The sequence below is a fragment of the Hakea prostrata genome, chromosome 7 (assembly GCF_041222555.1).
Source record: "Hakea prostrata isolate BN-2017 chromosome 7, UWA_Hpros_2, whole genome shotgun sequence".
NCBI classification, from domain to species: domain Eukaryota; kingdom Viridiplantae; phylum Streptophyta; class Magnoliopsida; order Proteales; family Proteaceae; genus Hakea; species Hakea prostrata.
The window spans coordinates 63,906,753-63,921,540 of NC_142606.1; the positions used below are offsets into that span (position 1 = coordinate 63,906,753).

At 38.4% G+C, this 14,788-nt stretch overlaps 1 protein-coding gene across 1 annotated transcript; it reads right to left on the reverse strand.

Annotated features, from left to right (window-relative positions):
- Positions 1-11,354: 11,354 nt before the first annotated feature.
- Positions 11,355-14,110, reverse strand: LOC149011674 (uncharacterized). The gene is made up of 2 exons (XM_089162722.1): positions 13,272-14,110; positions 11,355-11,490 (listed from the first exon to the last, which is right to left on the reverse strand). Exons 1-2 carry the CDS (start codon positions 14,108-14,110, stop codon positions 11,355-11,357), a joined length of 975 nt encoding a protein of 324 aa, XP_089018848.1.
- Between the last annotated feature and the right edge of the window lie 678 nt (positions 14,111-14,788).

Genomic DNA, 14,788 nt, shown 5'->3' on the forward strand with positions numbered 1-14,788 from the left:
GGTGCTTGCTTCAACCCATACAATGACTTGACTAACTTACAAACCTTATAAGGTTGACCAAGAGATACATAACCTTCTGGTTGTCTTATGTAGATCTCTTCCTCCAATTCCCCATTTAGAGATGTTGTTTTTACATCCATTTGGTGTATCACCAAATTGTAGATAGATGCAATCACCATAAGAACTCTCACAGTGGTTATTCTTGCTACAGGTGCAAAGGTGTCAAAGTAATCTATGTCTTTCTTTTGCCTAAAACCTTTGACTACAAGTCTGGCTTTAAACTTATCTAAGGAACCATCAGGTTTCAATTTCTTTCAAAATATCCACTTGGTGTCTAACACCTTTGAACCTTGAGGAAGATCTACCAATTCCCAAGTGTGGTTAGCTATAATGGAATCTAATTCACTCTTTATAGCTTCCTTCCAAAAGACAGCATCCGGAGAAGTAACTGCTTCACTATATGTGAGAGGGTCATTGTCTATAAGTTAGACTATCCACTCATCAGATGAAAATTTAGCTTTCCTTTGTCTTTTGCTTTTCCGTATAGGATTCTCATTTCCACTTGGAGTCAATATTACCTCATTTCCATAGTCTTGTGTCAGTGCTTTAGATAAATCAGTGGTTGTAGCCAAATCATTTCCATGATTCATACTACTACTTTTAGACTTACTATAAAGTCTATTAAATTTAAAAGGAAATATTTTTCAAAGAATTCAGCATCCCTTGTCTCAATTATTGAATTTTCTCACAAATATCTTCAATGGTTCTAATAACCATGCAATGGTATGCAGAACTATGTATTGCATATCCTAAAAACACACAGTCAATGGTTTTAGGACCAACTTTTAGCTTCTTAGGTTCTGGAATGGCCACTTTGACCAAACAACCCCATGTTCTCAAGTGTTTCACACTTGGTTTCCTTAAATACCATTTTTCATATGGTATCATTCCAGTCTTCCTATGGTGAATTTTGTTTAAAACATAACACGAAGTTAATATCGCATCCCCCCACAAGTCAAGAGGTAAGTCAGAATTGATTAACATTGCATTCATCATTTCTTTTAATGAACGATTTTTCCGTTCTACTATCCCATTAGATTCTGGTTGATAGGGGGCAGTGGTTTCATGAATAATGCCATTCTCTTCAAAGAATTTACCAAGGCTGAAGTATTTTGACCCTCTGTCAGTCCTTAGCCTTTTAATCTTTCTTCCAAGTTGATTCTCTACTTCTTCTTTATAAGACAGAAAGGCATTGCAGGCTTCATTCTTAGATTTCAGTAGATATATCATAGTATATCTAGAACAATCATCTATAAAGGTGATAACATACCTATTACCACCTCTTGATTCTTGTGATTTGAAGTTACATAGATCACTATGCACTAGTTCTAGCAAATTCGTTTTCCTATCCACTAACTTATGAGGTTTCTTTGTAAACTTAGCCTCAACACAAATTTGACATTTAGCCAGTGGTGGTTTAACACGATGTATAATGCACAACTTACATAATTGAGATATATAAGGTGCACTACTGTGACCTAGTCTACTTGATAATTAAGAAATGCAATCAATCCACAAGACAAGTATTTTATAGTGGTTTGACTTTGTAAGTCTACGTCCACTCCTCTCTTGGCCTCAAGAGAGTATTCCACTAGTGATTCTCTTTTAATACAATGGGTATAGACCAAACCCTTTACAATATATGTTTAATAGGCAAGAGCACCCTTTCCAATCTTTGCTCTAAGTAGGGAAGGAGCATCCTCTACCAATTCTAATCAACCTAGACTAGAATTAAAAATCAATACAATTTGAAGAAGTGAAAGATATTACCTAACAAGGGGAGTGAAACTTTACCCCTTGTGTGAATGTGATGCACTGAGGAATGAATGCTCAAGATATGCGATGCACCACTAATGAAGCTCCAATGGCCTTCAATCACTCCTAGCTTTACTCCAATGAGCTTGCTTGATAACTATGGAATGTCCTTCAAAGTTGAGTGAGGTTGGAAGGCAAGTGTTCAATGCTTGTTCACTAATTTGAGACCTCTGGGAGTTGTGAGGTAGTAAATGCTGAATAGACATGGTAGAGACTCTCAAATGGGGGTGGTTGGACTTATAAAGAAGGCATTCAATTGTTTGGCCCAACCTTCCAACGGATAAAAATATTCAATGAAATTTTAGTCCAGACGGACGTTCGTCTGACCAGACAAGATTCGACTCAATTTTTGTAGCCATTAAAAGATAGCCATTGGGAAAATTTGGGACTAGACGGACGTCCGTCTGGTCAGACATTTGTTTGTTTGGCACTTTGTAACTAGACAGACGTCCGTCTGGCTCAGACAATTGTCCGTCTGCAACCCAGAGTGCTCAAGCAGCTTGATGCTTGGACTTGGTTGGGTTTTTGGTATTTTTAGTCAACCCTAAGCTTCATGCACTCTCCTAATATATCCAAGGTCAGTATAGTGACATGATGATATGCTCATAATTTAATACAATTACATGTGAGTGCATATGGAGGTTTAAGTCTTGAACTTGACTTGATCTTCGCATCTTCTTGTGCTTTGAACTTGATGCTTATCTTGACCTTGATTCCTTGTCCAAGAGTACTTGATCTTGACTTGGGCTTGAGCATTTGGTGAGTTTAGTTCAATAAGTTGGAATCCGTCCACTTGTTTCAGTAATGAGCTGGACACTCACAACTTAATGCAATATTAGTAAGTTGTATTTGTTATCATCAAAACTAATGGAGGTTTAAGTGGCAATGCTGACATGACATTTCCCAAAAATATTGATCTTAGGAAGATCCTCATCTCGGGAAGTGGTTGGGGCCTCCCCCCTAGATTCATCTTGTTGCCTGGGTGGAGTCTTGCTACGTCTTCTCGGAGGAGATCCGTCCTTATGATGGCTAGACTTCATGTACTGGTTCAAGTGTCCATTGGCAATCAACTTCTCTATTTCGATCTTAAGCATGCAACAATCATTGGTCTGATGCCCTTTATCCTTGTGATAGAGACAGTACTTTGTCATGTCAGATTTATTTTCTAGCCTGGCATGTAGCTTCTCGGGCCTCTTCAACAACATTGTGTCTCGGATCTGCAATAAAATAGTAGATCGTGACATGTTAAGTAGAGTGAAAGCCTCCTCATCTGCATCATCGATATGTCTACTTTGCCACTCCTGCTTCCCTTTTTGCTCCCTTCATGGGGATCTTTGTCTGAAGCTATCCTCGCAAGCAATTTGCTTGAAGGGATTCTCTCTTTCTTTATGATCACTCTTGTTCGCCTCCTAAACTTCTTTCACTGTTGCCATCTCATACCTAAGATCTAGGAGTTCAGCCAAAGTTTTGGGTTTCATCTCCACTATGGAAGTCACCAATTTTTCATTAGTAATAGCCCTCTTGAATGCAGTGAAAGCCACCTTATCATCCAAGTCCTTGATGAGAATTGAGATGTTGTTGAATCGAGTGATGAACTCTCGAATCGACTTAGTATGCCCTTGCTTTAATGCTAGAAGATTGTCTTTTGTCTTGTCTTTCTTGATCCCACTTTTGAAGCGAGCTGCAAAGGCATAGCCTAACTCTTGAAATTGTTTATGGAGTGCTTTGGTAGGCATGAGTACCAAGTTGTGGCTGGACCCATCAAGGAAGTAGGGAAGCATCTACACTTTATAGCATCTCCTCCTCCACACATCGTCATGATAGAGGTAAGGTGGATAATATGAGCCATGGGATTTGTTGTTCTAAAATGTATGGTGAAGGTAGGAGTGAGAAAACCCAAAGGTTGTGGGGCTGCATAATCGCTGGAACAAAAGGATCCTGATTAAGTACTAATTGTATTTCATCTGGGAACCTTTTGTCTAGTTGATAAAGGTGATCATTCATGCCTTTGATTTGCTTATATAAGTGGTCATCTCATACTGCTGGGGAAGCTTTAGAACCTCCATCATCTGCCATAGATGCACTGGACTCAGTGTAATGTTCCCTAGGAGTTTTCCTAGCCTTAGGGAGCTGACGCCCTTTGGCTGTGGCTTTAGGAAATGAGTGTCTATCATGCTGAGTACCTAGTCTATCAAAAACTGAACGATGGGCTCCTTCATGCTGATCCTCCCTATAATCATCCAATATGTTCATGGCTGAATTAGTGGGAAGCAAAGGCACTCCTTCTCCCTGGGTCCCATCTTGATGATGGATGGGGGAGAAAACCACCATTTCATGCAAGACTATAGTTGGACCTGTTGGTGGCATGAGCTGACTCTAATGATTTACCATTGTCTGAAAGGAGCTCATCATCTTCATTTGGAGAGCCTGCGCTTGTCCCGAATCATATGCTAGAGTTGACATGGCTCCCTACAAGGGAAGCTCAACATTCGTGGTGGTTCCATGTTCAGGAAGCTGTATCTCACATGACGGCTAGTTGGAGGTATCTTTTGAGATTCCCTCTTTCCGAGCATGGACCTTCTTCTTTCCACGTGGACATCCCTAAGACTTAGAACCATTATTATCCGAATTGTCTCCAACCATCTTTGCTTTGTTGGGTAAAACAAAAAGGAAAACTGATTATCTTTCCCACAGACGGTGCCAAATGTTGCTCTAGAATCTGCACTGGTCTTAGGTTGGTTCAAAGACAACCTGAGCTGGCCTTAAACTGGTTATTAGCAAACAAGGAAAAACATAAGAGTGGACTTGTGAAATCCCACCTAACCCTAACCCGAAAATCTATATTGTAGGTCCGAAGACCCGAAGTGAAGGTAGAAGATAGTTGTGGGCCATCTCAATTGAACCAATTAGGTCTGACCTAGAACCCTTGGAGGTAGATGATGATGATCCTAGTATGGAACCCCGAGTGAGTTTGGATGATGATGTGATTAGAATGAAGTTTGACTAGAACGGCGGACCAAGAATACAGTGATGACACATTTGGAAGGTCTTATAAAGTCAGGTAATACCCTTTCTTATGTTGGAAACTTGTGGCCATTGGAGACAAAAAATCTGATTTTTGACCCTATTGTCAAGCTTGGTCGCTTAGCCCTTGGTTGCTTTAAGTAACCAACCTCCCTAGGGACAGTTTGGTCACTTTTTGGAAAATTAGGTTTTTGAAGCCCTATATATTCCACTTTCATTCTAATTTGTCTCTTAATGTTCTAAAGCCTCTAGAGAACGTCAGAGACTCTCTAGAGAACCCTCTCCAAGGTGAAGGAAGCTTTGGAGGTATTTGTAAAAGTTTTTGTCCGTCAATTCTTCTTCTACAGGGTTGGTAATCGATCTGTTTCTCTCTAGATCTACTCTCTCTTCTGTTTCTACCAATTGTTAGGATTGTGAGAATGGTCTTATGCTACTATAATGAACCATTCTCATAGTCTCATGGTCTTGGAGTGAATCCCCATTCACTCTATCCTTACTATGGACAACACGGTGAGATTTCGGTATTAAACCTAGTATAATCTTTGTAATCTTATTCTACTTGTGTTGTTGGACCTTTGATCTGTTTAAGATATTTTCCTAAGTTGATTTTTGACCATGATCTTCTATTTTCTTATCTCTAGAATGAATCCCCATTCATTCTAGTCATTTGTGAAAATCTACGGATTGATTTCGATTTAAGCCTATTTTATGATCCGATTGAATTTCTATTCCTTTGACCATATAAGATACTTGGATCATGCTAGATAGTCTTCTATTACTATTATACATTTTCCCTTTCAATTTTGAAATGTTTCGAATCCCGAATGATAAGTTTTTGACCAAATTTAGGGCTTGCTGTCCGTACACAGCAAGGTTGGTCTCTTACCTTTGGTCTCTTTAAGCGACCAATGGAGTTAGTGATAGCAACTTTCACTGTTTTGGTCAGGTTTCATTCCCCATTTTTTGAGGTTTGTTTCTAATACTTAACCTATGTTTGTTTAGGGTTTCTTTGGTAACTTTTGACCAACCCTCTCATCTTTTCTCCGCAATTTTGGAATCAATTAATAAGGTGAGTACGCTCACTCACTATTGACATAATTGCATTCTATAAGCTGTTAAATCTTGTTTGCATATGATAGCTACTGTTGTAGATTCTTTTCTATATTATTTTACTTCTGTAATTACAGTATGCTATTCATGATGTGAATTACATATTTATTATGAATGAGAATGATTGGATTTGTGAATGGATCTTTTGCATTGATATATGTATGCAATCATGATGTGATGTGATTGCCTAGATGTGATTGCCTAGGTTGTGGTTGTGGAATGGGGAATCCCTTTTGGCATTTCTGTCATTGGACACCATTGGAGGTGGTATGGGATGGTTTCCTATGGTGCCCCTTAACGCTTTTCTTGATTATTAATTGACATACCTATGTTTTGTCTAGAAGTGTTTGGCTAGGTAAACCCTGTCATATTTGACCCTATCGGAAGGGGTATTGAGGCCGAGTGACCCATGGTAGTAATGGGGATTTGTGGGCGCTCAAGACCGGTAACCAACTCGTGAGAGGACACAAATCATATTGTGGGGGCCATTCATTGGGAGGGTTGAATATAGTAAGTTTGGGTTCATGGGCACCCAAGAAGGCAAGGAGTATGAAGGGACGCGAGAGCTTCCCATTTATTATATGTGGATGACCAATAGGGTTAAGAGTCTACGTAGCCGAGAAGGAGACGGTGACTCTAGGGGGAAAGGTACAGGAAAGAATCGCCAGAAGCTAGGAATGGACGTGTCCAACCCTAAGTAGATGTGACTCAATAGACGACTTGCATTGAGCTATGTATAACCCTTGTCACACCTCGCCCGCCAACCCGTGGGTGCAATCCGTCACAGGATCCACGGTTTTAGTCTATCAATAATAATAAATACAAATACATGTAATCAAGAGCAAGAATAGAGCAATAATTAATAAAAAGGTTACAGGAGTCCAAATACTCCAATAAATATCCAAGAAATACCCAAAGGAAAGAATCAAGAATCAAATGTAATATCGAGTTCAGCGGAAGCAAAATAAATAACTAAATAATTTTCTTTCTGGTTTTCTTTTCTAAAACTAAAAACGGGTTTTCTAATCCAATGCAAGTCATAATGGTAACATACTATATGGAGTCGAGATACTTCCCCTATGGCACCAACCAACTCGGTTCAGCATCCTTCGCAACCTAGGAGTGAGAACCCTCACGGATTGGCTACCGCTGTTGGACTCCACTCCTTAACCCTATGGTCATCCACATATTATTGGGGCGGATGCTCTCATGACTCCTCGCGACACCCGGTCCGCTCCTTGGACGTCCATGAGCCCAACCCTAACATATGCAACCCTACCATTGCATGACCAATAGTGGACCACTGAGTCTCCGCACGGACTGGTTACCGCTGTTGGATGAAACATAGTCACGTCACCATTGTCACGGGTCACCCGGCTTCAATTCCCCTGCCGAAAGGGTAATAGCATGTGGGGTTCCTAGCCATGCAATTCTAGACTCTCCTAAATATGTCATCTAGTAATCATGATAGTGCTGGAGACATCAGCAGGCATGTGTCCCATTCCACAACCTTCTGATATCCCAAGCTAAGATATCCCAAAGGAATATCCCTTCCATCACAACTACACTACAATCACTCTTTATCATACCATGAACAGTTGTGCAATATCATAAAAGATGAAGTACATCAAGGAATACCACAAACAACAAGTGTACAATAAGATTTACATGCTTTATACAATTACAGCAAGTTACATGATCAAAGAATAGTAAATAGAACAATAGAATCATCATGTATATGTAATTGCATATAAATAAGAATGCATGTCCTTACCTGTAATTATGTAAAATTCCTCTAACTTGAATTCCAGAAACTATTATAAGATTTTTATTTGAAACAGAGAACACCTAGGCATAGGGTTACAAGAATGTATAAGAGTCAAGAGTCAAAACAAATCCAAAATCAAACCTACACTGTCACTAGAAACCAGCCGGTTGCTTGTGGCGGTTGCTTAAGTTAAGCGACCTCCACAAGCGACCGCCCTTGTTTCAGACAGTTTCCAACTCCGAAAATTGGACTTTTGACCATCCGATTTCAATCCGTTTTGGGATGATCTTAGTTCGAATCTCAAGCTTAATAGGTCTAGAACAAAGGGGTAACAAGAAACCCTAAAATTAACAAAGATTTATTACCCAAATCATTCCCCTTGATGGGATCCATCCATTAAACAAATGCGGGGATTGGTTTCTGGACAAGATCTCATCAAGAACATTGAAAAGGGAGATACAACTAATCAATTGGGTAACCACTAACAAAATGGGGATGGGTTCATATCAATCAGAGGTTAAAAAAGAAGAGAATAGCAGATGGAGATTCATTACCTTAATCAAAATCACCAAGAATAGAAGAGAAAAGGTTCCATATCATTAACAGCACTTCGCCCACCTTCTAGCACGTTTCCACTGCCGCCTAATCACCCAAAATAGCAATCCCAAACATAATAATGCGTTAATAGGGCGAGGGATGCTATTTATAACGAACAGGGGGCAAAATAGGGCATTTTCCCTCAAGTAGAACCGGGCGGTCGCTTAAGGCGGTCGCTTGGTTTAATCAACCGCCACTAGCAACCGCCCCCAAGTATTTTTCTATACAAGGGTGCTTTGCTCAGGGGGTTGAAACCCAAACACAGCCTAGCCTAAACAACACATGGGAGAGGTCTTACCTTCATTCCGGACATCTCCAAACACCACTTGCCTTCAACCAGAGATCCAACTTCCTAGTAAGGCAGATTCTTCAACAAGAGAATCCAGATCCATGGGTTCTGGATATGGATCATGGACTCCTATCTGGACATTCCACAAAATTAATCCGACTAGACCTTCGGGTTCTCGGACCTACAATACGGATTCCGGGTTAGAAAAACGGGGGTTGTTACAACCCTGACACGCGCCAATACTCATTCCAATGGTGGTGAGCGATAGTGGTGACCTAAACCCCAACATGGAAATTCCGAGAAGGATGCCCTGGCCCAATTACTGTGAAGAACCCAAGAGACCGAGAAGGTTGAGGGAAGAGTGAATGAGACTACTCAAAGGAGTATGGTGATTTATCTTAATGCCTGTCTGCCAATAGATAACAACATATATAGAGTTAGAAGCATACTTGCATATTGTTTCATATCATTTGCATTCATGCCTTTATATTGTTCTTGAGATTTTGACTGTTATAGTTACTAATTGTGATTGAATTGCTTGGTGAGTCCTTTTGAGCTCACTCTTTGAGGAACATGTTTTCTTTAGATTGTAATGCAGGTACTGATGACTGCGAGATCCTGAACTACGAGGCCACGATGTGTGACTTGTATAGTTTCCAAGATACTGGCGACTACGAGCATCACAGTGAAGCATACTTGTATGATGATGAAGCGTACTAGAATTAGCCGGATCATGGAGCTTGAGTGTCCCGTGCTGGAGAGGGAGACATTTGAGTCTAGACATTGTTCAATGGACATAGATACTCATTTTGTTTAGCTTTAGAATGATTCTTATCTCTTTTATTGTTCTCAACTGTAATTCATTAGAGATTTGATCTACCTTCCGCTTTGATTTAGAGTTTATTTCCGCTATACTCTGATTTTGTTTCATTCCGCACTTTGATATTCTTTTGTGATCTTTCTAAGATTCATACCTGATTGTTTCTTAATTTACTTTAATACAATGATTTGTTCTTGCTCATGATTATAATATTGTGCCGTGTGGGTATATGGTCGCCCTAAACTTAATCTTCGGGGCTGTGGATCACACCTCCAGGTATTTCAGATAGGGTACCGGCTAGGGGGATGTGATAGGACCAAAAGCCACCTTAGACAGTTTAGTCAAATTTTGGATAATACAATTCCTCTTGGTGAGGATTTCAAAGATCAAGGGATCTTCCTTGTTTGAGTAGTTGTAGAGGAATTAATGCAAAAGTTCTTTCCTCGCTTACCTTTTCTTTGATCTGTTTCCCTGATAATGAGGATTCAAGTTACCTCTTTGGAGAAGACTTGCTTCCTTCCTTCGATTGGTATATACCCAATGAAGGATGTAGATTGCATGTCACACCTAGCTTGTTGGAAAAGCTAAGATTTTAATCTTCTAGGAGAAGCTAAAGACCTTATACACCTAAACCCATATATTTTCCAAGATCTTGAGGAGATTGGGTTGATCTATTCCTTTCTGATGCACATTGAATATTGAAGATAGTGGAGTAGTGCATTTAATGCCCTGATGTGCATGGAGTCAAATGCAAGTTGCTTGACGCCTTTGTTTTGCTTCAGCCGAGATGTAACATTCGTGACAACCTTTTTTGGACGTTTCTACTGCCATGTCCTCATTTCCACGTGGGGTGCCATAAGGAGAGTCTCAGGGAGAAGTCACTTTTTGGAGATTGTACACGTCAACCCACTCCTACTACGTTTACTGAACCAAGTTAAAACAAGATGTATTGAATCGGGCAGTTTATTCTGGCTCGGTGGTTCAGGAAAATATGATATAACAAGTCATTTACTACATCATTGCATATTTTGAAGTTCGCTTTGTATGCGTTTGGTAACGTTTCTGTTCTGAGAAACCAGTTCTTATGCAAAACTGTTTTTTTAATGTTTTTGTGCTAAAAGACCGTTCTTTGCTTGAAAATGGCGTTTGATAAATCCGTTCTGAAAAATATTTTCAGAATACTAATAATAGAATAAGTTGGTGTTTTTTTTTGGGTTGAAAAATAAAGTTGGTGTTTGATAAACTCGTTTTAAGGCTTCAATTTGAACCAATTTTGTCATTTTCGTTTCCGTTCTTTGGTAAAAACATCTTTTTGATGTTCTGCAAAAAGTGTTCTTTATAACACTTTTCTGACCGGTCCATTCTTAAAGAATAGAAGAACGAACTGTTTTATCAAATGCCTCTAACCTGTTCTTCCATTCCCAATGAACAGAAGAACGCCAAAAACCTTTTTTTAAGAACGTTATCAAACACGCCCTTTCAAACCCCTCTAACTTTTATAATTAAATAAAAAACCTGAAAAAAGAAATGAGTTCCATAAAGAAGGATTTATATGTAACGGATTTCAAAACTGTGTCCAATAATCAGAATTTATGAACACCATCAAGAAACACTTAAAACCTGGAAAAGATAATTTAATGGTTTTGTCAGAATATAAGAGATACGAACTATAAAAGAAGCCGTTGTTAAAGAAGCACTATGTTGGATACTCCTTTCTTCCATTGCTTTTGATTTGGTTGTTAATATTTACATGGAATGACCACAAGCATAAAACACAAACAGTAAACAAACAACCAGAGAGAGAAGAAAGAGAGGATGGCCAGCATTATTTCCCCTTTTGGGGAGAGTTGCTTTCTCTCACATTGCTAGCCTTATCTGTTACAGTTTGTAAGAGTAAATAAAGAAGCTGCTCCCTTTAAATCATGTTCTGGAACATGTTCCATGAGGTTATTATCTCCTTTAAGCACTACTGAATCAACCTCTTCTTCTTTTTGTCCAGACTTGTCACTGAAAAAATAACCACAACTATCTTAGATGAGAAAAATAAGTAAAAAGAGATTGCATTCTGTTAGCTAGTTTCTTTGCCACACAAATAAATTTGGATATGAACTGAAACCTGCCAACCTTGAGAATATAACAACAACAAAAACAATGATTAACAATAATAACACCAATAGATATAAATTCAATATGGTCTAATTCATTCTGTCAATATTGATTAGAATTCTGTCAATATAGATTTCTAATCTCATTTACAGTGAGTTTACAAAATCTATTTTTTATTTATTGTGATCTGTTTCTAAATGGAAAATCGAGTGAAAAGAATACTAACCCATAGAAATAAAGGTGAATTCATCAGTGCCAAAAGTTCTTACAGAAGCAATGTCCTAAGGGGAGTTTTCCTACACAACCTTATCCCAATAAGGTTTACTAAGAGGCTATTTCAATGCCTAAACCTCAGTCTATGCTTAGGCTCTTTTTGGTATCAATTCTCATTCTCTATTATGCTTATTTAAAAGAAATAAGTTCAAGAATTCATTATTGGTCAAGAATGAAAAATGGTTTGGTGAATTTTGTCGAAAATAAATTATGGAATGAAAAGTAAGTTTGGTGTTAAAATTAAAAAAAATTGTTAAAAATAATAGTGAGCAAGCGAGGAAAGAGGGAAAAAAATATGGTTTTTATAAAAGAATGTGTATTGACTATTTTACCCTCATCTTAATTATAAAATTTTGAGTAAACTTGCGCATAAATGAAGAGAATGAAATTCTCACCTTAATCTATAATGGATAGAAAGTCTATTGTGGATTTTGGAGGTTTTTCTATTATTTTAAATAAAAATAAAACTAATAATAGATACCAAACAATTTAAAATAATGAAAATTTTTCATAATTGAGAATGATATTTGATACAAGAAAGAGCCTTCCCATAAAGCAAGGACTAAGATAATTTACTAATATTCATGACACTTTTATTCATCTTCATTAATCATTACATTACCTTAATTATTTTTGTATGATCTGAAATTTTGAGGAAAGGTTGAGCTAACTAGTCCTAATTTTGTTATAATGTTATATTTTTTTTTCATCAATGAGTTGGTTTATGATGGGATTCACGATAAAGTAATATACTTTCTGACATTTCAAATAATCCAATGTTATGAACAAAATTACAGAAAAGAAAAAAAATTGTTATCTAACTAAGTATAGAATTCAAGTTTAAAGAAACTCCAGTATGCTAGATCCTTCTCTTAGGTTTGAATTATTGGTTATGTGAATAGGGAACCAGTTTTAAAATTTCGAAAAAGTATCTACACTTTATATAAAATATTTTGGGAATTGATAGCGAATCATATAATGCATTTAAACTGAATAACAAATTAGGTAATAGTGATTTAGAATATTATGAGAATTTAAGGTAGGAATTTGTCTAGAATGAACGAAAAGAGGCACTAAAACGTGTTCCAATTCCAAAGATGGTTAGAAAGATATCTTTCCCTGCAATTATCTTACAACATTTGGATGAAAAGAAACTCAAGAAGATGCACTAAGATATTCCAAGATCGAAAATCAGGAGGAGAAAGGATCATGAAGCCTTAAATTTCTACAATGTTGATGATGCAGTAAGTTAGGAACGATCTTTAATTTCTTTTTTCTCAAGAGAAAGATGAATCATGTGGTTAAAGTAGAGATCCAAATAATTTCAGTCCATCGATCATGTAAAGTCAGATTCAAGAACAAATTAAAGATTCATGACTATATAGAGAAAAAGATCGAAAAAAGCTAACCTGCATTGCATGGAATCCTTGTGATCGAAGGAGAGGGAGTGGTGCCTGTCCTCGAACATTCCAAGAAGTGGTCTGTCCTCACATTCATTGATGAAAGGCTCCTTATTAACATGCATGGAAGACGAAGCTTCAGGGTCATTATCTATCCTGTTAGGGTTAGGAGGATCATGTTGTAGGATCCATTGGTTTTGGATACCTTGTTGGTGATGATGATGTTGATGATTGTCACTGTCTTGCATCAGGTATCCTAGTTCTTGATGAGAATATTGTTCTGGCTGTAGATGATGATGATGAGGAGGAGGAGGAAGCATAGGGGTTGTTGTGACATAAGAAGCAGCAGCAACGGAGTCTGGAATATGAGTATGATTATTATTGATGGCTTCTTGTTGTTGTTGTTGCTGCAAGAACTGCATATGAACCTGGGTATGAGTACGGTAAATGGCGAGCTGTTGAAGGACACATTGGAGTTCGGCTTTATCGCGTTCAATCTGAAGCTGCAAGTCATGAATCATCCTGTAACACCCACCAACAGGATCGTTGGCTCGGACATCAGCCTGATAGATCATTGATCTCATTGCTTCATCCCTCTGGGGTGGATCAAGATTCTTGATGATCTTGAGCATGTTACTAACTCCGAATAGCTTGTGGGCATTCAAGAATTGGCGTTGTCTGTCTGCTGGGAAATAGGGTGCGAGAGCGCAACCAGGGGTGCATTTCCTTCTCTGGTATTTACAAACCGCACAAGCCTGTTGGCTGCTCCCGCTGTTTGCTCCCCTACTTTTACTGTTACTGTTATTAATAACTCCATCAATGGTAATGCTGCTCGTATTGCTACTCATGTTATTGTTTGTTAAGGGAAGGGGGGAGAGAGAGAGACAGAGAGAGAGAAGGTGAGAGAGAAGATGGAGGGGATTTTTCGGCTGGGTTTCCGGCAATGGTTTTGGTTTGATGATGAGGCTTTCCGGTGTTTTTCCCTTCTTTTCTGACTGCGAACAAAACGAACGGAATATGGATTGGAAGAGATTTTACAGGTGAGAAAAAGAAGGAGAGACAACCAAGAGGAAAACGTCAATAACTGGTTCAAACAAACAAACCTTCTCTGGCTCTCTCTCTCTCTCTCTCTCTCTCTCTCTCTCCTTTCTTGAACCAGAGGTAGGAAAACAAGGAAAGCCCAAAGAAAGAAAGAAAGAAGAAATGGTAAATCGTAACAGATCTCGTTTCATCGGATATTTCGGGAGATCTTGAGATAAATGCGGAATGTGGAGTTAGACCGCTCCATAGCGTGCCAAGTTTAACGTACCATTTCGTTTTAGCCTCCATTATAATCATGCAATGCACCCACGTCGAATCAAACTTGGAATCACCCTAACCAAAGAAAGAAAAAAAAAAAAAAAAAAAAAAATCAAAATTCAACTTGGATCATTGGATGGCGTTCCAAGAACGCTAAAAAAATTAACCCTTCATACTAAGAGATCAAGAGTTCTATTCTATTTACATCCGGGGTTCAGCCAAATACT